This window comes from Condylura cristata, unplaced genomic scaffold (assembly GCF_000260355.1).
Source record: "Condylura cristata isolate star-nosed mole 26May11 unplaced genomic scaffold, ConCri1.0 scaffold00026, whole genome shotgun sequence".
Lineage (NCBI taxonomy): Eukaryota > Metazoa > Chordata > Mammalia > Eulipotyphla > Talpidae > Condylura > Condylura cristata.
Genome location: NW_004567127.1, coordinates 16,908,089 through 16,934,980, shown reverse-complemented (window position 1 = coordinate 16,934,980; position 26,892 = coordinate 16,908,089). Strand labels below are relative to the sequence as shown.

At 34.2% G+C, this 26,892-nt stretch overlaps 1 protein-coding gene across 4 annotated transcripts in view; it reads left to right on the top strand.

The window, feature by feature from the left end:
• The window catches only part of PTBP2 (polypyrimidine tract binding protein 2), a 70,559-nt gene that overhangs the window by 6,612 nt on the left and 37,055 nt on the right, over positions 1-26,892 (top strand). For all 4 annotated transcript variants that reach the window (XM_004689757.1, XM_004689756.2, XM_004689755.2 and 1 more), the window contains exon 3: positions 16,106-16,181. In XM_004689757.1, the coding sequence (XP_004689814.1) occupies positions 16,106-16,181 (76 nt within the window). The remainder of the gene's footprint in view (positions 1-16,105; positions 16,182-26,892) is intronic.

The window sequence follows — 26,892 nt, the reverse complement described above, 5'->3', positions numbered from 1 at the left end:
GGAGGGCCCTTATTGAGGATTTTTTTGGGTGCCTTTTAATTGATACTTGCCTTTTTTTTTTTCTGTTTTAAATTCAGTTTGTTCTTTCTGCTATCATAGCATCACATCTGATGCCACTGACATAACTTTTCTATAAATTGGTTTAGTAGCATATATTTCCATTTAATACTATTTTCATGGTATGTCAGGTTTTGACATATGTACCTATTTTCATCCAGTTCAAAATTTATTCCAATACCTGTTTATTTGACAGATTATTTACAATATGTTAAATTCCTAAGCATTTGGAGTTTTCTATATATCTTTCTTCATTTCTAAATTAATTTCATATTGACCAGAGAACATAGTGAGTTGAATCTTTATGAATATGTTAAGATTTGTTTTATTGTCCAAATATACTGTTAATTTTATGTGTACCTTACACATTTGTGTATATTGCTTTTGTGAGGGTGTGTTCTGTAACTGTTAGCCAGGTCATGTTTGTTATTTTTGTTCAAGTGATCCATTTTTCTTGATATTCTATTATTATGTCACCTTTTGAGAGGAATAGTGAACTCTGCCTATATTTATACATTTGTCTAATCCTCCTTGCTGTTCTGCCAGTTTTTTTGAAGTTTTATGTTTAAATGTTTAGGAATACTAATTTCTCCCTTGGAAATGATGACTTTTAATCCACTTTTTTTTTTTAATATTCATCCATCTCAGCCTTCTTTTTACGAGTTTACATGGTGTATCTTTATGCTTTTACTTTCAACCTATTTATGTTTAGATTTAAAAGGTAAACTTTCTGTAGCTCATCCAATCTCACATCTTTTCTGCTTGTTAAAACTGTACTGTTATTACTAACGTTCAGTTTTTGAATTCCTGCTTTATTGTTTGTTTTCTGTGTGTACCTCTGTTTTCTTTGTACCCCTTTCTTTTGGATTCTTTAAATTCCATTTTATTTTATTGGCTGGTAATGTATACCTCTTTGTTATGACAGTGACTGTTTTAGAACTGATAATTTATAGCTTTGTTATGATGGTGGCTGTTTTAGAATATATATCATACAGCTCTTAACAGTCTTTTTTTCAGGAGTAATTCACCTTAGGGATCTATTCAAGAGGAGAAAGTATTTCTCCTCTCAGCTTCTAGGTTGTCATCTTAAAGTTTGTCCCTACATGTTATTAATCCTATCTCCTATTTTTTGGTTTAAAGATTTAAACAATAAAAGATACTTTGTTAGCTGTAACATTGGTGGGTACACTGTGTGCCACAATTCTGTGAGTTTTGAAGTTTCGACTTGTTCCTCTACTGAGCAGTGCCATGCGTGGTCTGGACTTCACTATTAAAGGTAGTAAGCTGGGAAAATCATCAACTTAACCTCATTTATACTGTAACTGACGATTAGCCAACATTGTCTGGAGTCCAGTGGTTTTGAAAACCAGTGTTTTATATTTTGTGATTGTTTTGTTGTTATTTCAGCAGGGCAAATCTTGTCAGTGTTCCACCATCTTGATTGAAAGTAGATGAAAGTAGATGTCTACTACTCTTTTTTTTTTTTTTAAGATTGATTTATTTGTGCATACAGAACTGGGGTACAGGCCAGTGGCTCAGGGGCAGTGAGAGGCTCCACCAGAGACAGAGTGGGGAACAGAATAGGCAGATCAATGAAGTACACTGCTGAGGGGAGCAGCGGGCAGGTCAGGAGAGGTCTGCTTTGCCATGTGGGTCACCTCCTGGGCAGGCGGGGATCGAACTCTTGCGGAAGTGGCAAGCGTGTTAAAGCACTGCACTGGTTTAGCTTTTCAGTGCAGTGCTTTAACCCGCTGCGCCACCAGGGAGGGCCAGATGTCTACTCTTAAAAAAAAAAAAAAATGGCCTACATCGATGGACAATTGGTTTGATTCCAGTTTGTTATTAAAAAACATGGACATAGTAAAAATAAAGTCAATAATGTATTAGAATTATTACTAAAAAGCTTATGAAGTTAGTTTCCACAACTGTGTATGAGAATGCCTGTGTTTTCACATCTTCACTGGCTGTGAGTCTTATAAACTGTAGACTATTAGTTAATTTAAGACTAAAAAATGCAAGATCACATATTTTTCCTGTTGACTTCCTCTTTGTATGTGTGAATTTTTTTGAGGATTTTTATCTTATTTGTTACAATTCTTTGTATAAAAAAATTTCATGTGTCATTGGTACCTTTTTTGGATCAGTTTATAACTTACTATTTTAACTTTGAATACATTTGAGCATATACATATTTGCATTATTAAATAATGTATTTCATTTTTTGGTCTGATAGTCAAGTTTTTTTCCCTCCGTTTATCTTTTAAGTTTGAGATTATAATAGTTTTGAAAATTAATGTGATTATGTACAAAAAGCATTTACCACAAACTGCTGGGTCCTCAGTTAATACTGACTTATATATTACATATCTATATAGTCAGATTTAATTTTGAAGTCGTATTACAAATTTGCTGTTTAGATTCCTCCCATCCTTTTTTGTTGGCTCAGTTGTATTGTAAAATAAGAAAGGCAATATGTGAATCTTAAAATATGAGGTTACTTGCATTTCTTTAAAAGGGTGGTGTTTTGTAATTTCAGGGATTTGCTACTATAAAATTTTTGTTAAGTAATAGGCGTACTAGGAGAGACAAAAATGCATAGACTACTTTTAACACTTAATATGAACAATTTTAACTTTTTGGATGCAAAATTTTTAAGTATGGTGAAATCTGTAATTTACTTTACATGAAGCGTTTATTTACCAATAAAGGGTCTATTTAGAAATGCACAAATCTTTTTCAAAATTGTCAGCTTTTTAAGAGAGAAAAGTAGATACAGTAATGTTGTGAAGCATTATTTCTCACTCAGTTCCATCAGTAAGTGACCCTTAGTTAGAACTTATATTCATACACTTTTTCTCTTGTATTATTTTGAGAAATTTCAGATAGCTGTAAATCTTTAAAGAGTGTGACAGACATTACCTTTTTTTAAAAAGATTTATTTGTGCTTACAGAACTGGGGTACAGGCCAGAGGTGTGGTGGGTGAGAGGATTCACCAGAGATAGAATGGGGAGCAGAACAGGCAGAGCTACTGTGGTACACTGCTGAGGGAAACAAGTGGCAGTACAGGAGAGGTCTGCCAGCCATGTGGGTCATCTCTCTGGTGGGGATTGAACTCTTGCTGCAGTGGCTTCAGAGAGCTTCATAATGTGGTGCTTTAACCCATTGCACCACCAGCCTGACTATCTTTTAAAGGAATAAATCTGTACTATTGTCAAGGACATTGGTAAAATTAACAGTTGCATAATATTATCAAATGCTGAATTTGTGTGAACATTTCTTCTGTCTCATAAGTTAAAATATTTTATACAATTATTTTCTTGTAAGGAGGGAGATTATATTCATGAATGAGAAATCTACAGTTTCTCCTGTTTCTGTGGCTTCTATTTTCAAGTTGCATTTTATTTTTGAACAAAACTGATTGTTGGTCTTTTAGAGTTGCCCAGTCTGCATTGCTTCAATATTTTCTGATGTAATATATTTACATCAGAAATTATTATTATTGGTAATAGTATTTGAGAGATGGCATGGAAGACAGGATAACTGCTTGTGTGTGAAAGAAAGAATAAATTTAAAACAAATAGGAGGTGAAGGTGGCTGTAATTAAAAATAAGTAATACAAAAGAGGCCGGGAAATGAGAGTAAGAAGACACAGTCAGTAAGCTCAAAAAGGAGCATTATTGTGGGATTTCTTTGAGCCTTTAAAAGTAGAACTTCGGGGCTCTGCCTGATAGCACATCAGGTTAAATTGCAGCACTATGAAGCTGTCTACAGCTACTGTAGCATGAATTCGGTCCCCAGCCAAGGAGCTTACCCACCTGGAACGCCTGACCCGTCTTGTCCTGTCCTGCTGCTCCCCTCAGCAGTGTATTTAGTCAGTCTGCCTGTTCTGTTCCATACTTGTCTGTGGTGTGGACATTGCACCCCTGGCCTGCATCCCAGTCTTGTGTGCATAAATAAATCTTTTAAGAAAAAAAAAAACAACAACAAAACTTTGGATTAAGGACTTGGCCGTTAATCTAGCCCCAGTTTACCTCCCAAAGTACCTATCTCCAAATATTGTATTGGGGATTAGGTCATCAACAGAAGAATTTTTAGGGTATATTTAGTCCATAACACCTGCATACATGTCTCCCTGCTTTCATCCCAAGTTAACACCATCTTGAATTTGGGATTGCCATCCTGTGAATTTCTACTTTACTTGTATGTATTGTTTTTATTTGTAAATTTTTATGGTTTTATCTTACATGTTTATATATGTGCTATCATATATGTAGCTCTAATTCATTCTTATTGTCTAATAGTGTGTGATTTTCTGAATATACCATTATCTTGTTGGTAAATAGTTGTTTGTTTTTCCTGGTACAGATGGCTGCATTAAGTATTCTTCTGTGCATAGTTTAATATTGTCAGTATTTGCATTTCCAAGCAGTGAATTTGCTGGACTATAGGGCATATCTGTTTTCACATTAATTGGGTATGGACATGTTGCTTTCCTATGTGGTTGTACTAACTTACACTCCATTAGTAGTGTAAGGGAACTCCTGTTTCTGCACATCCTCTGATAATTGACATTGTTAAATTTTCTTTTGCATTGTTGAACTTTTTTGCTGTTAATCTGATACACATAAAATGGTATCTTGTTTTCATTTTAGTTTCCTGAGGGTGTTCTGTATTTTGATTTATTGACCTTTTGTATTTCTCTAAATGCCTGTTTGCATAGTCTTCTTTTTAGCATAGTAGTTTTGATCCTTTTCCTACTGATTCCTGGAAGTTTTTATTTATTGTAGATGCAGAAGCTTTGTTAATACATGCATTCTGTCTATGGCTTGTTTTTACATTGATAAATAGAAGTATTTAAAAGTCATGTTTGTTTATTTTTAAGAAATTTTTAGCAAAGAAATATTTAAAGATCTTACATTTAGTTTGTGGATTTTATTTTGAAAGTAAGCATTTTGACTTCATATTTAGGGCCTGAGTCTCCCTAGTAGTTGGTTTTTGTGTAGTCTGTGGTAAGAGTGGTGAAAATTTTTCTTCATAATGAAGTTAGAGCCAACTCAATCATCATTCTTCACTGATTTGCAGTATCAGCTATCAGGTTTTCATATACACTTGTAACTGTTTCTGGACTATATGTTTCATTGTCTATTCCTGTACCAGTACCAAAGTGTTTTAATTTATTGTAGTATCACAGTAAGTTTTGGAACCATAGTGAGTTTAACAACTTTGTTCTTCAAAAAAATTTTCTGTGAAGACTTTTTTTGGGATTTAATTGTAACTGCTCTAAATTATTAGTTGGGGAAGCTTTTTTTCCCACTGTCAATAAACTGCCAGTTCTTGAACACAAAGGTAGCAGACTATAACATTTCTTATAAGATTTTTCCCTTTTCTACCATTGATACTTTCTTTTGGTACAAAAGGTAAACTTACTAGAAAGATTTATGCTGTAGACAAAAAGGAAAATTAGATCAATTTGCCAAAACCAAAGAACATTAAATTTGTTGTTCATCATTTCCCTTATATGTTACAAGAGTTCTGTATAGCTTGTATGTGAGGGATGAGAAATACTTATTTGACAGGTAGTTTATTTTCTTCCAAAGTTACTGATTTATTCATTTATTTTTCCTAAGATACTGTTTTACTGAGTTTTAGATTCCTCAGAATTGTATGGCATTTGAAAATTGTTATCTTTTTATTAATAGTGTTGACCCTTTTAAAAATTAATTATGCGTGCATACAGAACTGGTATACTGGTCAGATGTATCGGGGTGGGGGGGGGTAAGAGGATTCACCAGAGACAGAGTGGGGAACATAAAAGGCATAGAGAAAGTAACCGTGCTGAGGGAGAGCAGTGGGTGAGTCAGGAGAGGTCATCAAGCCATATGGATCACCTTTGGGGCAGGGGATTGAACTTGCACCTTTTGACCACCTTCACCAGCCTTCCTTTCTGAACTCACTACTTCTGGTACTGACCAATCTGTGTTCTGTATCTAGAAGGGCTTTTTTTTTTTTTTTAATATATGTGAGATCATACCGTTTTTCTCTTTCAGATTTAATTTGTTTAATGGCACTTCTTTTTAAGGAAGGAAAAAGGATTTCCTTTTTTTTTTTTTTTTTTAAAGATTTATTTATTTGTACATACAGAACTGGGGTACAGGCCAGAGTCTCAGGGGCGGTGAGAGGCTTCACCAGAGGTAGAGTGGGGAGCAGAACAGGCAGATGGACGAAGTACACTGCTGAGGGGAGCAGCGGGCGGGTCAGGAGAGGTCTGCCTCGCCATGTGGTCTCCTCCGGGGCAGGCGGGAATTGAACTCATGCGGAAGCAGCTTTAGATTCTCAGTGCAGTGCTTTAACCCGCTGCGCCACCAGGGAGGTCCCGGATTTCCTTTCTTTTTTAACCACCAAATAATTTTAGCATGTATATGTGTGTGTGTGTGTGTGTATAAATCTGTATATAACATGTGCATATACCATACTTCATTCTCAGCTATTGGACAGTTAGCTTGGCTCCCTATCATGGCTGTGGTAAATAATGTTACAGTAAATGTAGCAGTGCATATCTTTTTGAGATCATGATTTTTGCTCATGTAAATTCCTAGAAGTAGGACTATTGTCTCATGTTATAATTCTTCTTAAATTTTTTTAAAAGAATCTCCATACTGTTTTACCAGTTTCCATTCCCATCAACAGTGCACAGGAGTTCCCATTCTTCACAACTTGGCCCATACTTGTTCTTTTCTTTTTGATAATAGCCACTCTAATAATTGTAAGGTGGTATCTCATTGCAGTTTTTACTTGTGTTTTCTTGATAGTGATAGTTTCCTGATAGTGATGTTGAGCGCCTTTACATGTACCTGTGGCTATTTACAAGTATTTGGAAGGATGTCAGTTTAGAGCGTGATTTTTCAATAATTTTTTTTTAAATGTGAGTCTTTATAATTATTGGGTACTATAATGCCTTACTGATGCATGATATTCAAATAGTTTCTTCCATTTCATAGATTGTTTTTAATTTGTTAAATGCCTTTCATAAGCTTTTTATTTGATATAGCCCCTCATTTGTTTTTGCTTTTACTTTTGAGAATCAAATCCAAAAAAATTATTGCCAAGAATGATGTCAAGGAACTTGCAACCTGTAATTTTTACTAAGAGCTTTATAGTTTTAGGTCTTATATTTTGAGTTCATTTGTATATGTAAGATATGAGTCTTAAGTCTACATCCTTTGCCTGTGACTATCCAGTTTACCCACCACGCATTTATATCTTTTCCTATTTTTGTCTCTTTTGCAAATTATCAATATGGATTATAAATAATCCATGTGTGGATTATTTTTGGGCTTTCTATTTTGTTCTGTTGATCTGTATATTTATTTTCATGACAGTGCCATACTGTTTTGATTGTGGTAGCTTTATAATGCACACACATTCCTTGGTTATATTGCAGGTTTGGGTCCCAACCATGGTAATTAAATAAGTAATCAGTAAAATGAGTCATCATTTTTTGATTTTTCTAGTGCATGTAAAAGTTTAGTAGTCTAATAAGGATGCAATGGCATGTCTAAAAAATCTGCATGCTTTAACTTAAAAGTACGTTATGGGGCCCTCCCTGGTGGCGCAGCGGGTTAAAGCACAGCACTGAGAAGCTAAAGCCGCTTCCGCATGAGTTCGATCCCCGCCTGCCCCGGAGGTGACCACATGGCGCGGCAGACCTCTCCTGACCCGCCCGCTGCTCCCCTCAGCAGTGTACTTTGTCGATCTGCCTGTTCTGTTCCCCACTCTGTCTCTGGTGAACCCTCTCGCCTCCCCTGAGCCTCTGGCCTATACCCCAGTTCTGTATGTACAAATAAATAAATCTTTAAAAAAAAAAAAAAAGTACGTTATGGTTAAAAATGTTAATATCATGTTTGGTTACAGTGAATCATATATAATCTCTTTCTGATGGAATATCTTTGGAAAAAAATGCATTTTTGGCAAATACTATAAAATGAAGTCTGCCCTTGAAATCAGGAAATGTGATGCCTTCATCTTTGTTCTTTCTCAAGGATGATTTTGCTATTGAAGGTTTTCTTTTGAACCATAAATATTGATACTTCTTATCCTATTTTTGTGAAAAATGCTTTTGGAATATTCATCAGGATTGGATTTGTTGATTGGGAGGATTAATATTGAGCAATCAATGTTCAAAGAACATCTTTTCACTTGTGCTCAGTATCTTTAATCAATGTCTTCTGTTGTCATGTTTTTAAAATTCATTATAAAAATTCCAAGACACATGAAAATATTATGAATGGTATAATAATATACTGCTTTTCCCTTTCTGAGGTGTATTGGCTAGCATAACAGATTACTTGATTTCATGTCCAAATACTTTCATATGTATCTCATAACAGGTTTAATCTCTAAATCTGTCATTGATGTCAGTGTTATAATAGCTATTATTGATTTAGTCTATCTTTTTAGTTAACATCTTAAATTTTTAAAAAATCTACAGATCAAATAACTCTTCCTTTTCTTTGGCAATTGGGTATTTATACTATTTTCTACTTTACTGAATTTGTCAATTATTTTTCAATGTTGTAATTTTTCATGTTCCTCTGTACTTCCTGTAAACTGGCAGTCATAATGGTTGGTCATATTCAGGTTTTGTTTTTAGCAAGAGTATTTTCTTATGCTCTATGTAGTTCCTTTCAAATCGTGTATGATTATCTCTCTAGGTAATGCAGACATTCATCATTAGATTCAGATGTTGCCAACTTGGTGCATTCAGTATAAAGTGCTTCATCTTCCTTTTAAATACTGACTTTTTTCATAAAATACCTGATTACACTGAACTACCCATTTTGTAGGACAAGCAGGCTAGATTTTATCTTAAAATTTTGATACCAGCTAATGAGTTGCTACTTTCAACAATCTCCTTGGTATTATTATGAGTTTTGTTGTTCTTGGTGGAGGCAAGGATTTTTGGATTTATTTTCTAATCTTATGGGAATGATCTTTTTCTTTTTTTTTTTTAATTGATTTTTGCAAACAGGAACTGTGTCATAGGCCAGAAGTGTGGGGGATGTGAGGATTCACCAGGGACAAAGTGGGGAGTAGAAAAGGCAGATTTACTGAAATACATTACTGAGGGAAGCAGCAGGTAATAAAGGGGAGGTCTTCTGCACCATATTGGCTAGCTCCCTGCCTGGGGATGAAACTCATGCCACAGTGGCTACTGTGACAGCTTCATAGAGGTAAGACTTAACACTTTGTGCCACCAGGGAGACCCAATAATTGTTCTTTTTAAAATACTTAGTTTCATTTGGGTCAAATGGGAGCGAATAACAGTAGCTTGACTCTGTTTCTTGAGATAACGATTCTTGCTCTAGACCTTTACTTTGTCATTTTAGAGTCTTAGTTCTTTGTAGTGGGAATTGGTTTCATAATAATGTGACACCACAATAATGCTCAAGGCCCTTTCATTAGACAGAAATAGCAAACTTTTAAACATTAATATATTATAAGCTCATTTTTCATTTCCAATTCATATTTAATTTTACAATTTTTACTTTTATGATGTTTTTATCTTTTGTATGTTGAAAATTTAGTAATATTACATGCATTTCTAGTTTTAAAAAATTAGTATTGAACATTCTTAGTTATTGAATGTAGATCAAGATTACCTTACAGTTACATTGTGGTCATTGTAACTAGACTCCAAAAAGAGTGTATTAAGTGCAGTTACAGACTTTTAATTGAGAGCATTTGTTCATGGTTCTACTACTAAGTTTATTTGTTTCATTTGATTTTGATTTTCAGGTTGTATTTTTTTAAATTAATTTTGCTTAAGTGGGGCCCTCCCTGGTGGGTTAAAGCACAGCACTGAGAATCTAAAGCCACTTCAGCATGAGTTAGATTCCCCACCCCAGAGGTGACCCACATGGCATGGCAGACCTCTCCTGGCCCGCTTGCTGCTCCCCTCAGCAGTGTACTTTTGTCAGTCAGCCTGTTCTGCTCCCTACTCTGTCTCTGGTGAAGTCTCTCACCGCCCCTGCAACTCTGGCCTGTACCCCAGCTCTGTATGCATAAATAAAATAAATCTTACAAAAAAATTTTTTTTTTGCTTAAGTGAGAACGAGCTACATTAATAGAAGTCTAGTTGTCATTCTTGTCCATTCCACTTTGCTTCCTTTAAAATTTTTCCTGTACTAGTATCTATTTTCCTTTTATTTAACATGAGAAAGTAAGAAGTGCTTGCTGTATCCTGTTTTTCCACTTCCTTAGTTAAAAGGTGGCACAGTATACAGAGTTTTATGACTTGAAGTTTTTCACTTAATGAAAATATATCCTAAAAAAGTTCACTCCACAGCTATATGTAGAAAGTGTTCTTATTTTTTGATGATGTGACTCTATTCCCTGTAATGTGCAAGAAGAGTATATTGTCAAATGATTGGGTTTTGTCAGTCTGAAAGATGTGATGGCATCTAACTAAACAAAGTATTTTAATTTTTAAAATGTACTTATACATCGAGCAAGATTTAACCATTTTTCAGTTTAAGGATAATGATTTTTAAAATACTCAGACCTAAAATTATGTCCTTTTTTTTTAGGGTAATTGGGTTTTTCTAAGTTTTTATAAGTCTGTATTTGAAAATTAGATTCTTTGACCCAAGTTATTTAGGAACTGTTTCAAAGTTTCATTTAATTAAACTTAAAATAATTGCATTGTGCTGTTTGCTTTGCTCTTTTTGTTAAAATATCTTACTCTGTTCACAAAATGTTATTGTATATATAATTTATTCTACATAGCCTTTAGTGAGGCATTCATTACATATGTGTTTTATTTTTGTGATTTCCATGGACACTTAAATACAATGCGGAAATTGCACAAATATATACCAATAGGGGACTATTTGGGGAATATGAGATCATTATAAAGCTGCTTATAAATGAAATAGCTCAGTATGTACTGATGTAAGAAAAATTTAGAGCTGTGTGTTGAATGAAGAGAATTCTAAGTAGTGCATATGGTATAATCCTGATTTATATGAGTTAAAAGCATGTCGATAACATGTAAATTTTGGAGAAGTATATGCAATTTGAAGATAACAGATTTTGAAGTGGGATAAAACTTTCACTTTTTTGAATTTTCTAAGTTAATCTGACAGATTAGTAATATTTAACAGTAAACTCTCTTGTTGCCTGTGTGCTTTATATCTCCTCCCCCACCCCCCAAAAAAAAACCAAAAAAACCCTCCATGCATTTGTGTTACTCTTTCAGGCTTTTGGTGTGTACATGACAAAAATAGTTTTGCATTTTTCTTTGAGTTTTATTAAAATTGTACGTCCATGTTTTCTTGACTTTGACTTAGTTCAGTAATGGTTTGCATAACTAGCCTTGTATTTGAATATTATCATAAAATATTGCTGCGTGATATTCTGCTAAAATAATCCAGTTTGTCTCCTATTTGACATATGGGTCACTTAAACTTTGATTTTAAAAATAATGCTACTCTTAACATTTTTTTAAGCTATTGGTACATATATGCAAGGCTTTTTGGAGTACCCATGTAAGGATCTATATTGCTGGCTTATAAAATGGTTCATTATAAACTCTGACATTATTTTCCAAAACACCATTCTAATTGAGTGTAACAATCGTAGTACACTATAATTGTTGCTGTTTCAGATCATCATCAGCAGCACTTGAACAAAAATTAATTTTTGCCAATCTCGAGTGTAATGTCCAGTTGTTTTATATTCTCTATTAATTGTTATTACATCATTTCTCCACCCCAACATGTTTATGGCCATTGTTTCTTTTTTTGTAAAATTCCATGGGATAGCTATTTGTATTTTTGCCTGATAGAAATTTCAATTTGACTGATCTTGTAGTTCTTTTGTACTGTTTGTTGATGCTCTCTTGTTTGTTTTGCTAATGTCCTCTCCTAGCTTGCAGCTTGCCTAGTCATCATTTGTGCTATCTTTTGATAGTAAAAGTTATGTTTAATAGTGATGAGGGTATTATTAATATGACTAAAGGTTTTTTTTGCCATCCTACTTATTTCTGTTACTGGTCTTACCCAATCAGTTTTCCCCTAGGTTCTTCCGGATTTTTTTACCCTAATTAAATAAAAATTTGCAGTGCCAATTCTTTGATAATACTGGTTTGTATATATTATGCATATTTTAAGGTTAATACTAAGCTTCCATAACAAAATATAGAACATAGTTACATAGATAAATGCGAAGTTTATTTTCAAAAGCAGAAAGTCCTGCTGGTTTAAGAAAATGGTATCAGTCAGCTCTATGAGATTATTAACAGTCACATGTTTTATTTTATCCTTCCTTTATTCATTTAGCGTTTGTTCTTGTCTGTCTTGTCTACTAGTGTATAATTAACAGTACACTGGCTTTTTTTTTTTTCCCTCATGGGATTTGTTTAATTTATTGTCTGAAAAAAATCAGTTTTTAATAACTCTCTTGTGTTACATTATTACTATTGTCTGCATTTTATTTTGATATTCTGTATTTTTAATGGTTAAATGAATTGGTGCTTACAAAGTCTCTGTAGGTTAGATAGTACTCTTGCCTACCTCACTTAATCTTAGCATTATCTGTGTGTTCAAAAGTAGTAAAAATACTATCTGAATCAAGAGAATTTTCTCTTCTCTGAGAATTGTAATTTTCCCCAGGAACTTGATAAGTCACATCCTTGTACTATCTTACTGTTTCTTCTCCTGAGGAGAAAGTTATTGGCCAGCTTTCAGTCCTGAAACTTGGTCGGCCTCCATGGACTCCTGTCAACCAGATCCTTTAGGTCTTTTCTTTCCTGAGAATAATGGATAGTTGGGTTGGACTATTCTTAAAAGACAAGATCTTTGTCACTGGGGTGAATGCCAGTACTTTTGTACTATCCTTCTTTTCTCTGCTTTCTACTGTTTTCTTTGATTGACATATAGATTGCATACTCCTACATCAGTATTTCCCCTTTTCTGTGTGGGATTCTAGTTTTTTGTGGACATTATTAATCTATAGAATGAAGTTTCTATCTTCAGACTAACAAGGGATATTAAGGCCCATCTTAATGCTTAATTTTTTAAATTCAGTTAACACTTGCTTAGATGTATTAAGTATTCTTAAAGATGCTTATTATGAGCTTAAGTACTACTAGTTTGTTTCAATAGCCATTACTGAAAACCAGACATACATCACTATATAATAAAATAATTAAACTTCATGTTTTAAACAGTAATTTTGAGACTTAAGCTGTTCCATTAGTCAGCATGGAAATGTTAACATCATATAAAGATTTTTCATAGCAACCACTTTACTTTGATAAAATAAAAATGAAATTCTTGTCAAAAAACTCAACACTGCAAATAACTTGATATTAATTCTTCTGACTCAGTTATAAAGACTGTTAAACCTACTCTTAATAGGTGTAAAGTCATTTGAGCCAAAAAAAAAAAAATAAAGTATAGGTAGAAAGTTGTTAAACAACAAGAAGACCATGCCATTCATAAAGATGAATTGTAGGAAAGAAGAGTGTCTTACACACCAGGCATCAGAATTGCAAGTTCCCTTTCATAGTTAGCTAAACCTAAGATTTCTTACCTCTTATTTCCAGAATTGTGAATTTAGTAGACTGGGAGGATATTTTGAGTGACAAGGGTCTAAGGAATGAATTGTTAAAATATATATTTGAAAAGAGGTTAGATGTGCTTTTGAAAACTAGGAGTTAAAGTGGGCTTGCTTTGTTGTTAATAATCACCAATCAAATATTTTAGTTAACAATTATCTTAAGACAGTTGCATGGTTGACAATTGGGAACATTTTATTGAATACTTCTGATGTGGTCCAGGCATTTTGCTGGTATTTTCTATCCCGTGTATTATAATGATTAATTCTAAGGATTGTGATGTGTTAACCAGTTTTTATACTGAGTAAATAAGTTAAGGCTTAGTAATTAACAAGTTATATAACGAGTAGGTGGAAACTGAACTCCAGAGCTGTTATGAACATACTTGTTCATAAATAACATTTCCATTACACCAACAGGTTAAAAGAGAGAAATCACATGAATCATAGCTGCAGAAAAACCATTTGACAGAATACAATAAATATTCATGATGAAATCTTGCAATAAAAAGAGGGAAACTTCTGGAACTTGGTAAAGACTACCTACTAAAAAGAACTACAGCTAGCATCTTAACTCAGTTGTGAGAAATTTCAAGTGTCTGACTAAGCTCTGAGGTTAAGGACTTCCCCTCCCATTACTCTTCTCAGAATGAATTTTGGGAGCTTTAGATGACTTGTTAGATATGGATAAAAGAAACCTGAAGACAAATTAATGAGGAAGCATACTAAAGACCCAGTAACATTAAAATGTCAGTTTTTCGTACCTAGGCCTATAGATTCAGTACAATTCTAGTCAAAATCCTAGCAAGAACAAAATGATCTTCAAGAGGTAAAAAAAAAAAACAGATTAATCATCACACTATTGAGGGAGAAATATGAAGTTGGAGAGCTAATGCTGCCCAACTTTAAAGACTAATCGTAAAACTATAGTCATTAAATCAGTGTCTGATTGGTAAAAGAATTAGACAGTTTTAACCAAGATCCCAGATAGAGGCCCATAGTCAGCTTATTTTTGACCAAGAAACAAAGGGGATGCTATGGAGCAAATATAGTCTATTCATTAGATGCTGTTGGAATAATTACCATCACCTGCAAAAAATGAATCAAAACACATTATAATATTCACAAAAATTAACTAAAAATCAATCCATAGCTCTCATTGTAAAATGCAAAACTCTGATAAGACTCATAAAATAACAGAGATGGCTTTGGACATGATGGTGTGTTTTTAGATACAATACTAGAGAAACAGCCCTTGACAGAAATAATTGATAGGCCAGACTTCATTAAAAACTTCTCTCCGTGAAAGACAAGAGAAGACAAGCCACAGAGCGGGAGAAAATATTTACAGAAGATACTGATAAAAGAATGTTACCCCAAAATATAAGAACTCTTACTTAAATTTTAACAATATGAACATAAACAACCTGATTAAAAAATGAGCCAAAGAACTAAACAGATATCTTACCACAGAAGATAGATAATTGACCCTTGATCAGTGAAGGGTCTAGAAGTGCAGTCAGAAATCTGCTTTAATTACAATAACATAAATAATTCATGTGTTTACATGTTTTATGTTTTACTCTTTCCTTACAATAAAACAAGTTAAAGGTGTTACTGACAAAACCATAAGGACGAGTTACCTTTTTTAAACACTACCTCCATATATAAATGTATACATAAAACAGGCACAGTTTTGATTAAGCTACTTTAAACATTATTCAGCTTACATGTATATGTATTTTTTATGTATACATTTCAAAAATTGTGGAAATAGTAATACTGGCTGGTTTGACCGACTGTGCATCTCCTAGGATGTGGATGAATTTATAACCTTTTAGTGGGCTTAAGCTTTTCACCTTTTCTTTAAAGGACTTAAAAATAGGATTCAGTCTCTACATTTTGGCAGGAAAAACGCAGTTCACAGATTTTGCTTTTGCTTTCGTGTTCTCGCTGTTGAGTATATACTTGTTTAATTCATTGATGGTGCTGATGTGTAGGTCAGGTCACCAGTATGAAGTTCGGATTTTTTAGAAAACCTGAGTTAGCTGGATTTATAAAGGATTTTGGAGGTGGAGAGTTCACAGAGTGTTTGTTGGAAAATGTTCAGCTGCTATGGCATGGTTTGTTTATAAAATACTGAGTTCTTCAAAGCTTTTGAATACATTAACTTAATCGTTTTTCCTATTGTCTTTTGGATTTTGGTAAATAATAGAAAACACTGTTGACTTTTGGGAAAAGAAGAGATTAAGAGTGGAGTTAATCTTTTTTTATTTTAGGGACTAAAACCCTTAACTATTTCCAGAGGTGTAGCACTTGAAATTTACTTTGTAGTGACTATTTGACAAGTTACAAATAAGTGGAAGTTTTTTGGGTTAATGTTTTAAAATTTAAAAATGTCTTAATGTTAATTTGTTTTGTGTTTTATAGAGAGGATCTGACGAACTACTCTCAGGCAGTGTTCTCAGTAGTCCAAACTCTAATATGAGCAGCATGGTGGTTACAGGTAAGTGTTAACTCGCATTAATAGTCTGTCATTATTTGTCTTATGGAAAAGATAGTAAAACTAAATTTTAGTGTCTTTCTGGAATGGTATTTTAAGTTGAAGATATTTTAGAGAAATTGTGGCTATATGTAACTACTTTGTAGTTGATCAAAGTTAAATGCTGAAATTGGTGGCCTAGGTAAACTAAGTTTTCTTTTTAAATTAGGTAAGTAGTTTTTCTTTCAGTTTTAGGTTATTTTTTTATAAAAAAATATTTTTGTTTTTTAGGTTTTATGTTTATATCATACTAAAGCCTAAACAGGAAATGAAAACAAAAATTCGCCACATTTGTTTTCAACCTTTCTGCTGTAACTATTTTAAATACTTTGAGTTAAAAATTGCTTTATGTTATCTACATGGAAATTGAATATAGCTTACTATTTATACTGGGTTTTCCCTAAATTTTTCCATATCTGAGAAAGTATTGTTTGTTGTTGGTAGTGTTTGCCTATAAACAAATTTAGACTAAATTTTAGATTTCATTTTTGTGATTGATGAACCAAAACTTGAATTAATGACCTTTTTTTTTATATCCTTACATTTTACACTGTTTGTCTAAAGTCAGACTCACTTTAAAAAAAAATCCTTTTTAAATTACTTCTCTAAGGAATGAATTATATTGGCAATAAAAGGATAGCAAAGTCATTGTTGGGACTAACAACAAATTGGAGACACTAGAAGAAAGGCTTGCAAACTTGAATACAGATGAATAAAAAATTTTCAGTTTATCAGAGAAATTTTTGCATATGGTCAAACAATCTAATACATGTAGAATTGGAGTTCAAAAGAGAGACCAAAGAGAACAGGGAAATTTTTTTGGGAAAGATTTGTTTGTGCACACAAGTACTAGGGTGTAGGTGTAGGCTAGAGGTGTGTGTTGGGGGGTTGTGTGTGAGAGGATTCACCAGAGACAGAGTGGGGAGCAGTACAGGCAGATTTACTGAAATACATTACTGAGGAACAGCTGGTAAGACGAGAGGTCTGTTTCACTATGTAAGTTAGGTCGTTGGCCCAGGATCAAACTCAGGTTGCAGTAGCTGGCCGTAGCTTGCTAGCACTGTCTTTAACAACCCTGTGCCACCAGGAAGACCCCTGGACAAAATATTTATGTAATTAATGCAGTAATAACAATATAAATTTTCTGTAACACATCATGCAGTTGGCATTTAACTCACAATATAATTTCAAAATTGGTGTCAGTTTTCTGAAACTGCAGCTATGTTTATGTAACATTCTGAGTCCTTTGTTGCTTCAACAATATGTCTGTAGCATTTTCACCAGAAATAGATTATATCTCAAGAAAATACTTTGCTCATCCTTAAGAGGAAGCTACTCAACCTGTTGAAGCTTTATTCTGAGATTGTAGCCATGTAGTCACACATTCAGGTTTCTCTTCCTAGTTTGGTTATTTCTACATGTTTCTTGGAAGCTGTTTCTTGGAAGCTGTTTCTTGGAAGCTGTTTCTTCCATGGAAATCTTGAACCCCTCAGAGTTATTCATGAGGGTAGGAATCCATTTCTTCCATATCTCTACTAATGTTATTTTAACCACTTTTGAATCACAAAAGTTCTTACTGGCATTCAGAATGGTGAAGCTTTTACAGAATGTTTTCAGTGGACATTGCCCAGATACATCAGGGAATCACGGTAGCTGTAGCCTTGTAAATAGTATTTTTTAATAAGTCTTGAAAGTTGAAATGGCTCTGATCCATATTCTTCAGAATGGATGTTGTATCGGCAAGCATAAAGACATCACGGATCCCTTTGTTCATCTCTATCCCCCCGTTTTTGTCAATGAGCTATTGTATTTTGAAAATAATTTTTGTTTTTTCTGAGCAACATTGGGCTTCAAGTATTCATTAAACCATATTGTAAACTGATATGCTATCATCCAGGCTTTGTTGTTCATTTAGCGCAAGGCAGAGTAGATTCAGTATTGCTAAGGGCTCTTAAGATTTTGAAATGGTAAAGTCTTTGGATTTTATTAAAAGTCACCAGCTGTGCTGGCTCCTCACGTGAGTGTCAGCTTATTCTTTAAAGCTAGACATTGCCTTTTTTCCTCTAGCCTCTAGCAATAAAGTCCTAATGACATCCACTATAAAGTTGTTTCACCTGCATTGAAAATCGGTTTAGTGGCTCCACTTTACCTAGATATTCTGGATTACTTATTGTACCATCTACATCAGCACTTGCTTCTTCACTTTGCACTTGGGATGTTACAGATACGATTTTTTTCACCCATAAACCTTACAAGTTATCCGCTGCTAGCCATAAACTTTTTCTGCACCTTCCTCACCTCTCTCAATCTTTATAAATTGAAGAGAGTTATTTAGGATCTTGGTGATGGGTTAGGTTTGGCTTCAGGGAATATGTTTTAAATGGTTTGATCTTCTATCCATGCTACATGTGACTTTTCCTTTCACTTGAACTCTTAGAATCATTGTGGGATTACTAACTGCCTAATTTTGGATGATGATTTGTCTCGGGAAATAAAGCCTGAGAGAGAGGTGAGACAGTTGATTGGTGGAGCATTCAGAACACATAGAGAAGTTATAAGTTTGCTGTCTTACATGGGTGCTATCGGCTATTAGGCTATTAGCAGTGCCTCAAAATAATTAGTAATTTCAAAGACCACTAATTACATATGAGCATGACATATATAAAATGGGCCTCCATGGTGTGCAGGTTGAAGATACAGCACTATCAAGCAATAGCCTGTCACTGCAACATGAGTTCGATCCCTAACCAGGGAGCCTAGCCCACAGACCTTTTTTACTGTCTTGCCTGCTGCTCTGCTCAAGCATTATTTCAGTAGATCTGCCTGTTTTGCTCCCCACTGTGTCTCTGCTGAATCCTCACATCCCTCACACCTTTGGCCTATACCCCAGTTCTTGTATGCAAAAATAAATACATTTTAAAATAAGAATGAAAATGTTTGGGACTGTTAGGATTACCAAAATGTGCTCTAAAGACATTTTTAAGAGAACATATGCTGTTAAAAAATGGGTTCCTACAAAATTCAATTTGTAAAAGATGCAATATTAGCAAAGAGTTAAAGCACTATAAATTGAGCTATGTCTGAGATGGTAGTTACTTGGAGTTTGGGATTAAGGAAGAACAGAAGGGAGAGTTTGCTAAAGGGGTTTTGGAAGCGATGGCTGTGAATACTGTGTTTTGGTGATGGTTTCATTCATGTATAACAGTCCTGTTGTTTAATGATGGGGGTTCATGGTGAGAAACATTGTTGGGTGTAACATTAGTGTGTCATTACACAAACCAGGATGGTATAGCCTATACACCTAGACTATATGGTATAGTTTGTTTGGACCACTATTATATATGGTTTGTTGTTGATTGTAATATTTATGATTGTATCAGATTATGTGTTTATTATCTAAACAGTTTATTGTATGTGAATTTTACTTTAAAAAGTCTCTTGATAAAATAAATTCTATAGAGGAATTGCAGTATAATACTGCAATATTAACACAATGCAAGAAGAAGGAGAATGATAATTAGAAATAATTAGCCAGGTGTTAAATAGAATCTTTACATCTATAAATGTAAACTGGCCGAACTAAAATTTAATGCAGTAACCATTTAATGCTTAAGAGTGTAACTGCTCATAATTAAAATTTATATGGGCTCTGTGTGTATCTTAAAGACAGTTCTGTAATGTAAAATAATCTTAATTTTTTAGATGATGATAGAAGTTTATATGGTACTATTTTCACATACTGAGTTAAATATTAAAATGAACTATTTGTACTTTTTGAGATGGCTACTAGAATATTTAAAGTTAATGTGGCTTGCATACATTTTATATTTATTTATATATATATATATATATAATTCTAAGTAGTTTCATTAAAATGCAAAGAATAGACTGGGTTGGGCCCTCCCTTGTAGTGCAAAAGGTGAAAGTGTGGCACTCAGGAGCTATAGACAGTCACTACAGCACAGATTCCAGCTCAGTCCCTAGCCAGGGAGATGAACCACATGGCGTACCACACCTCTTCTGTCTCTTGTGAAGTCTCTCGCCCCCTGTGCCTCTGGCCTGTATTCTAGTTCTTGTATGTATAAGTAAATCGTAAAAAAAGGTAAGATGGGTTAAAAAGCAGAACCTAACTACATGTCTACAAAGTTCAGATTGATCTAAAGAGATGAGACAGTTTGAAAATAAAAAGAATGGAAAATAATCCATGCAAACAGGCACAAGGAAATTAATGTGATTTTTATTAATTTCAGTCATTTGAATTCAAGACAAAGACTATTACTAGATTAAAAAAAACTTTTTTCATAGGTATGAGTCAGTGTATCAGAAAAGGCAACATGACTTCAGTTGTATACTAGTAATAACAACTCAAAGTATATAAACTACTAAAGAAAAATCTACATTGTTTAAATTTTAAAATCCCATATAGTAATTGTTAGGACATTCAGACCTGTCAGAAAAGATACAGTGAGGATTTGAACAATGTTTTCAGTTTATCTTAACTCACACATATCAGCCTATATCAGTAAGATTGCTTTTCATATGTACATGGAATAGTCACCATAATAAATTATATGTTAGAAAATGAAGTCATTCAACATATTTCAAGTAATTAAAAGCTAATAGTATCTGCTTAACCTAATTAAAAAAATCAAAAAAAGTAAGCAGTTTAGGAAATTACCAAATATTTGGAAATTGGATTACACAATTCTGAAAAAACATGAATCAAAAAGGTATAAAGAATATTTTTGTTAATGAAAGTGAAAATACATCAGAAATTGTTGATTGCAAGCTAAGAAGTGTATAAGGGGGAAAATGTACCTGTATTTTTTTTTTTTTAAGATTTATTGGGGTACAGGCCAGAGGTGCAGGGACGGCGAGAGGATTCACCAGAGATAGAGTGGGGAGCAGAACAGGCAGATAGATGAAGTACACTGCTGAGGGGAGCAGTGGGCAGGTCAGAAGAGGTCTGCCACGCCATGTGGTCACCTCCGGGGCAGGCAGGAATCGAACTCATAATGGCTTTTAGCTTTTTAATGCTGTGCTTTAACCCGCTGCGCCACCAGGGAGGCCCCAAAATGTACCTGTATTTTAAAAAAAGCTACTTTTAAAGCTATCAAGATTGATCAAGTGAAGAACAAAAGAATGAAAAAAAGTAATATTTGGAATGAAATTGGAGCTTTCACTATTTCTCTTATGTAATATAAAATGAAAATAAAGCAACATTGCAAACACTGATGCCAATAAATTAAGCAGCTTAAGTAAAATAGTGTTTTATCAAACTTAACCAAAACTGACAACTGTGACTGTATGATTACAGGGGGGGTGTGTGTGTTGTGTGTACATGCGTGCGTGCATACACATACACACATGTATACAAAGCACTTTTCCACAGTGATTATTGCAGGCCTAGCTGGTTGTACTTCAGACATGGGTGAATTTTTCTAAACTTAAGAATAAGAAAAAATAGCCATGTTCAGTATACATTTTTAGAAAATAGAAAGGATACATATTCTTACTTACTAGATCTATAAGACTACTATAAACACCAAAATTTAATAAAACTAAAGACTAGCATATTTCTTAACACAAATGTGGGTATTGTTAAAATACTAGTGATTCACATCTAGCAGTATGTATATCTGAAAGATTCATTTCCAGGTCTGTAAAGTTTTTTTGAAAATGAACTCATTGTAACATCACAGTAATGGTATAGAAGCAGAAAAAGCAGTTCACAAAATTCCAGCATCTATTCATGATAGAAATATCTCAGAAAACTATGCAAAGAGACAGGAACTTGCACAAGCTAGGTAGAGGGCATCTACTTAGAACCTACAAAAGAATTCATTCTTAATGATGAGATACTGAATGTATTCTCTTTACAAACAGGTATAAATTAGGGTGTATATTTTAAAAGGCTTTCCATTCCAGCTATTTGTGTACATTATAAGGCAAGTAAAATAAATAAAAGCAGTAAGGATTGAGGAAAAGGTAAAGCTGTTATTTAAACTTGGCATGATTTTTTTTTAAAGATTTATTTATTCATACAGAATTGGGGTACAGGCCAGAGATATGGAGGGTGAGAGGATTCACCAGAGACAGAGCAGGGAGCAGAACAGGCAGACCGATGAAGTACACTGCTGAGGGGAGCAGCGAGCCGGCCAGGAGAGGTCTGCCATGCCATGTGGTCACCTCCGGGGGGTGGGGGGGCAGGCGGGGATCGAACTCATGTGGAAGTGGCTTTAGTTTCTTAGTGCTGTGCTTTAACCCGCTGCGCCACCAGGGAGGGCCAGCTTGGCATGATTTTTAAAATAGAAAACCCAAAGCGATCTACAAATTTGTACTAGGACTAATGAGTAAATGTAGTATGATTAGTAAATTTAGAATGATTATAGGGATTCAAGTTCGAAATAAAATAATATGTATTTTCTGCTATTAGAAAATCATTGGAAGATGGACTTTTAAAAAATGTACTTACAACATCAGACAAAATTTGTAGGAGAAGTTTAACCAAAAAATGCAAGAAACAGTGAAGAGAAATTGAAGATTTAAAATAGAGAGCTGTATCATGTTCATGAATTAGAGGGTGCAGTATTTTGAGAAGTCTTTTCCCCTCAAATTGGGACATACAGAGTCATTCAAATCTTAGACTTGTCAACTGAAGTTGCATTTAATTCTAAAATTATGTGGAAATGTGAAGGACCTAGAATAATAAATGCTCATCATTATAAGGGAAATGCAAATCAAAACCACAATGAGATGCCACCTCATCCCTCTGAAATGACGTGTATACAAAAGAACAGAAACAAGTGTTGGCTTCAAGGATGTGAAGAAAACAGAATCCTTGTATGCTGTTGATGGCAATGTAGAGTGACCCAGAACCTCTGGAAAACAGTATGGAGATTTCTGTTTTTCTACTAAAAACAGCTCTACCTTACAATCCAACAATTTCACTCCTAGGTAGATCTATCTGTAAAAAGTAAGACCACTACTTTGAACTGATACATTCACTTCAAATGAAGTGAGTCATTATGTTATCATTATGTTCAATGATAACACTGTTTACAACAGCCAGGTTATATAAATGCTTATGCACCCAAGGATTTGTATTGAGAATATAAAGGATTCTTCCACAACAGTAACAAGAAAAAAAATCTTAAATTTTTAAAATAGAAAGTACATGAATAGCTAATAAACATAAAAATTCATTAGTCATCAGGAACACACAAGTTACAACCACTGTGAAATTTTGTTTCACAACAGTCTGAATCTAGATTAATCAAACAGATTTGCAAACCGACTATTGGTAAGGATGTGGAACATTGGAACATCACCATTACTGCTGATGTTGTAAAAATAGTTTCTTACAAAGTTAAACATGAATCTTATTTAATGATCCAATATTTCTACTTCTAGGTTTTTATCCCTTTAAAACATGTTCACTACAAAACTTGTACAATGTGGTCTGAAATGTGATATAACCCTAATACCTATCAACAGGAAAATGGATCATTGTGGTATAGTTAAAAGAATGCTTATTAATACATGTAACAATGTGAGTGAATATTAAACATTGCTATATGAAGCAAAAGAAGCCAGACAAAAGAATACATACTATGTGATTCTATTTCTGTAAGGTTAAAAAAGATAATTTTTAATATAGAAGTCAAACTAAAAGTTACTGTAGTGTTAGAGATTAAAATAAAGGAAATACAAAGATTTTCTGGGGTTTTGGACATATTTTTATCAGTAAAGTTGAAAAGTAAATACAGAGTTTGAAATAGTAGGCTATTTCTGGGAACTATGAACTATTCATTGTTTCCAATTGTTGGGATATAAAATAGGAACAGGGAAATGACTAAAGGTGATGGACAGAAATCAAAATATCGGTTTGGTATGTTAGATAAGGTGCTTGGACTTAACCAGGTTTACATTTCATAAAGGATTTTTATTTCAATTGTATTTTGTGGGGGATAAAGGAAATAAATATTGTACAATTAAAAATGCAGCAATAGGCCCTCCATGGTGGCGCAGCGGGTTAAAGCACAGCACTGAGAAGCTAAAGCAACTTCCGCATGAGTTCGATTCCCGCCTGCCCTGGAGGTGACCACATGGTGTGGCAGACCTCTCCTGACCCGCCCGCTGCTCCCCTCAGCAGTGTACTTTGTAGATCTGCCTGTTCTGCTCTCCACTCTGTCTCTGGTGAAGCCTCTCACCACCCCTGAGCCTGTACCCCAGTTCTGTATGTACAAATAAATAAATATTTTAAAAAAACAGCAATAACTGAGGATCTGAATTTTTTGGTCTTAAAAGTAGAAAATGGAGGAAATGAAGTAGTAAGAACTTAAAAGTTGTGAGTTGTTTGGAAGAAAACTGGCTTGGGAGAAGTAGTTGGGTTTTGGTTTAGAACTACTGGATTCATGGATAATTTCATTTAAAAAGTGGGAAAGGAGATTTGTTTTAGGCAAAAATAATCTCACTGTATTTTAAAATTTGTTTTGGATCAATATTTCTTGAAAGCACTTTGACTAAAGAGTAAATCTGGTCTTTTTATAATGGTGGAATGAAGTTTCCTTAAATTCTTGTGTTCAAATATGTTATAGGCACTGTTTGTTTTATCTTTATAAAAGAGGAAACACTTTCATGAAGTGTTTGAAAAACTTTTCAAACTTTTAGAACACGAGTTTCAACTGTGTTCTAACAGACCCCTTTGGAATACTGTTAATTTTAAGAACAAATGGCATAAAAGAACTTAATGCTGGTGTTATATTTACCTGAAAAAGATAACCTATTTTGTCTGTCTCAAAGAGTAACTTTTTCAAGGATACTTTTATAGTTATCAAATACAAAACACGATTTCATTTTTATATCCAACTTTATTCAAAGTCCAGTCAAATTTACTATAGAATTCAGTATCCGGCAGCATTTTCCTCCACATTTGTTCCATTATTTGGACAGACTTTCATTCTCTATACCTGTTTTTTATGTCCAAGGGAAAAAAAAAGTTACGAGAAAAGGTAGTGTTGTTAGAAACTTGATCTTGGTTAATATCTGATAAATCAATGTAGAACTTTTGTAATACATTTGTTCATTCAGAATTAAGATACTTAAAAACTCAGCTTGCCCTGGGATCTCCCAGGTGGCCTAGGGGTAAAATCTCGCTGCTGTCACCTTGACAGCCTGACTTTGATAACCTGCCAGGGAGCTGACCCACAAACAGCGCAGCAGACCTGTCTGGCCCCAGTGCTTCCTTCAATGGTGTATTTCAGTAGATCTACCTGTTCTGCTCCCAGCTCACTCACTCTCTTTCCCCCTTCCTACCCCTATCCCCGCACCTTTAGACTACATCCCAGGTCTTATATGCATATATAAAAAAACACAACCTGCCCTGTTTTTGGATAAACTTTATCCAAAGTTTGGAAGAAATTTGTAACTGTTTGGCACTGGGAGAAGAGATTTGATAATTCTAAGACAGTATATCTGACATTTACATATAGTCATTTACTTATAGCTGTGCCAATCGGTTATGCCTTTACACAGGTATTCTTATTTCTGCCAGTGCTGCTGTTATTCTTTCTTAGCAGGATTTATTAAAAAGTGTCACATTTTACTTAATGTGAAAGAACTGAAATCATTCTGTAGATGATACACATTACTCACAACTCTGGGATTCTCATTTTAATTTTTTCATGTAGACATTTTTGATTTGCTTATTTTATTTTATTATGCTTTGAGAGTGTATCAGCATATTGCTTCAGAGTATGAATATTTATGAAGGTTCTAACATGTCCTTTTACAAATAGGGGTAGTGAGAGCTTTCTTCTGGTTTAACATTCTTCAGCTCATGTATAAGACACTGTAGAGTTGCTGCCAGCTTTTTCAGCAAATATGTGAAGGTTTTTGTTGTGGTGGTGACTCTTGGCTTTGATTAGACAGCAGAATAAGAGTATATGCTAGTTTTGGGGTTAACTTTTCTTTGGATTTTCTCTTTTACCATGTAGAGTACAAAGTATACATTCACTTCTTTAGCTCAGGTTTTTTAATTTTCTCAAAACCCAGCAGTTTACATTACAGTATGCTTTAAAGGCTAACTAAAACTTAGAGTTGAACTTTTTGGTGACTTTTCATACTTAATAAGGGAAGTTCATTGTTTTTGTAAATGCTTTCCTAAAAACTTAGAGAATGAGAATGTATTTATATTTTGTTAAGTAGTCAGTTTTCCTGGGCACATGAAGTGTAAAATTTTGAAATTTTGCACATGAGCTTTGGTATACATTTGAAAATATAGAATTAGAAGTTATAGAATTAGAAAGCTGTTCAATGAGTAGAAATGGTAAAATAGATTTACGGAATTAAGAAAATGAATTTTGAAACCCACGTGCTGGAGTGCATATCTGAACAAGTTAAAGTTATTTTAAGAAGTACCTTGCGGACAAAAGCAACTTGGGGAACTCCAACCATTTTAGGGAGTGAATGGGTAAGCAGAAGGTTAAAAATTAGTGAAGTAAGGGGCCCTCCCTGGTGGCGCAGCGGGTTAAAGCACAGCACTAAGAAGCTTAAGCCAATTCTGCATGAGTTCGATCCCCGTCTGCCCCGGAGGTGACCACATGGCGCGGCAGACCTCTCCTGACCCGCCCGCTGCTCCCCTCAGCAGTGTACTTCGTTGATCTGCCTGTTC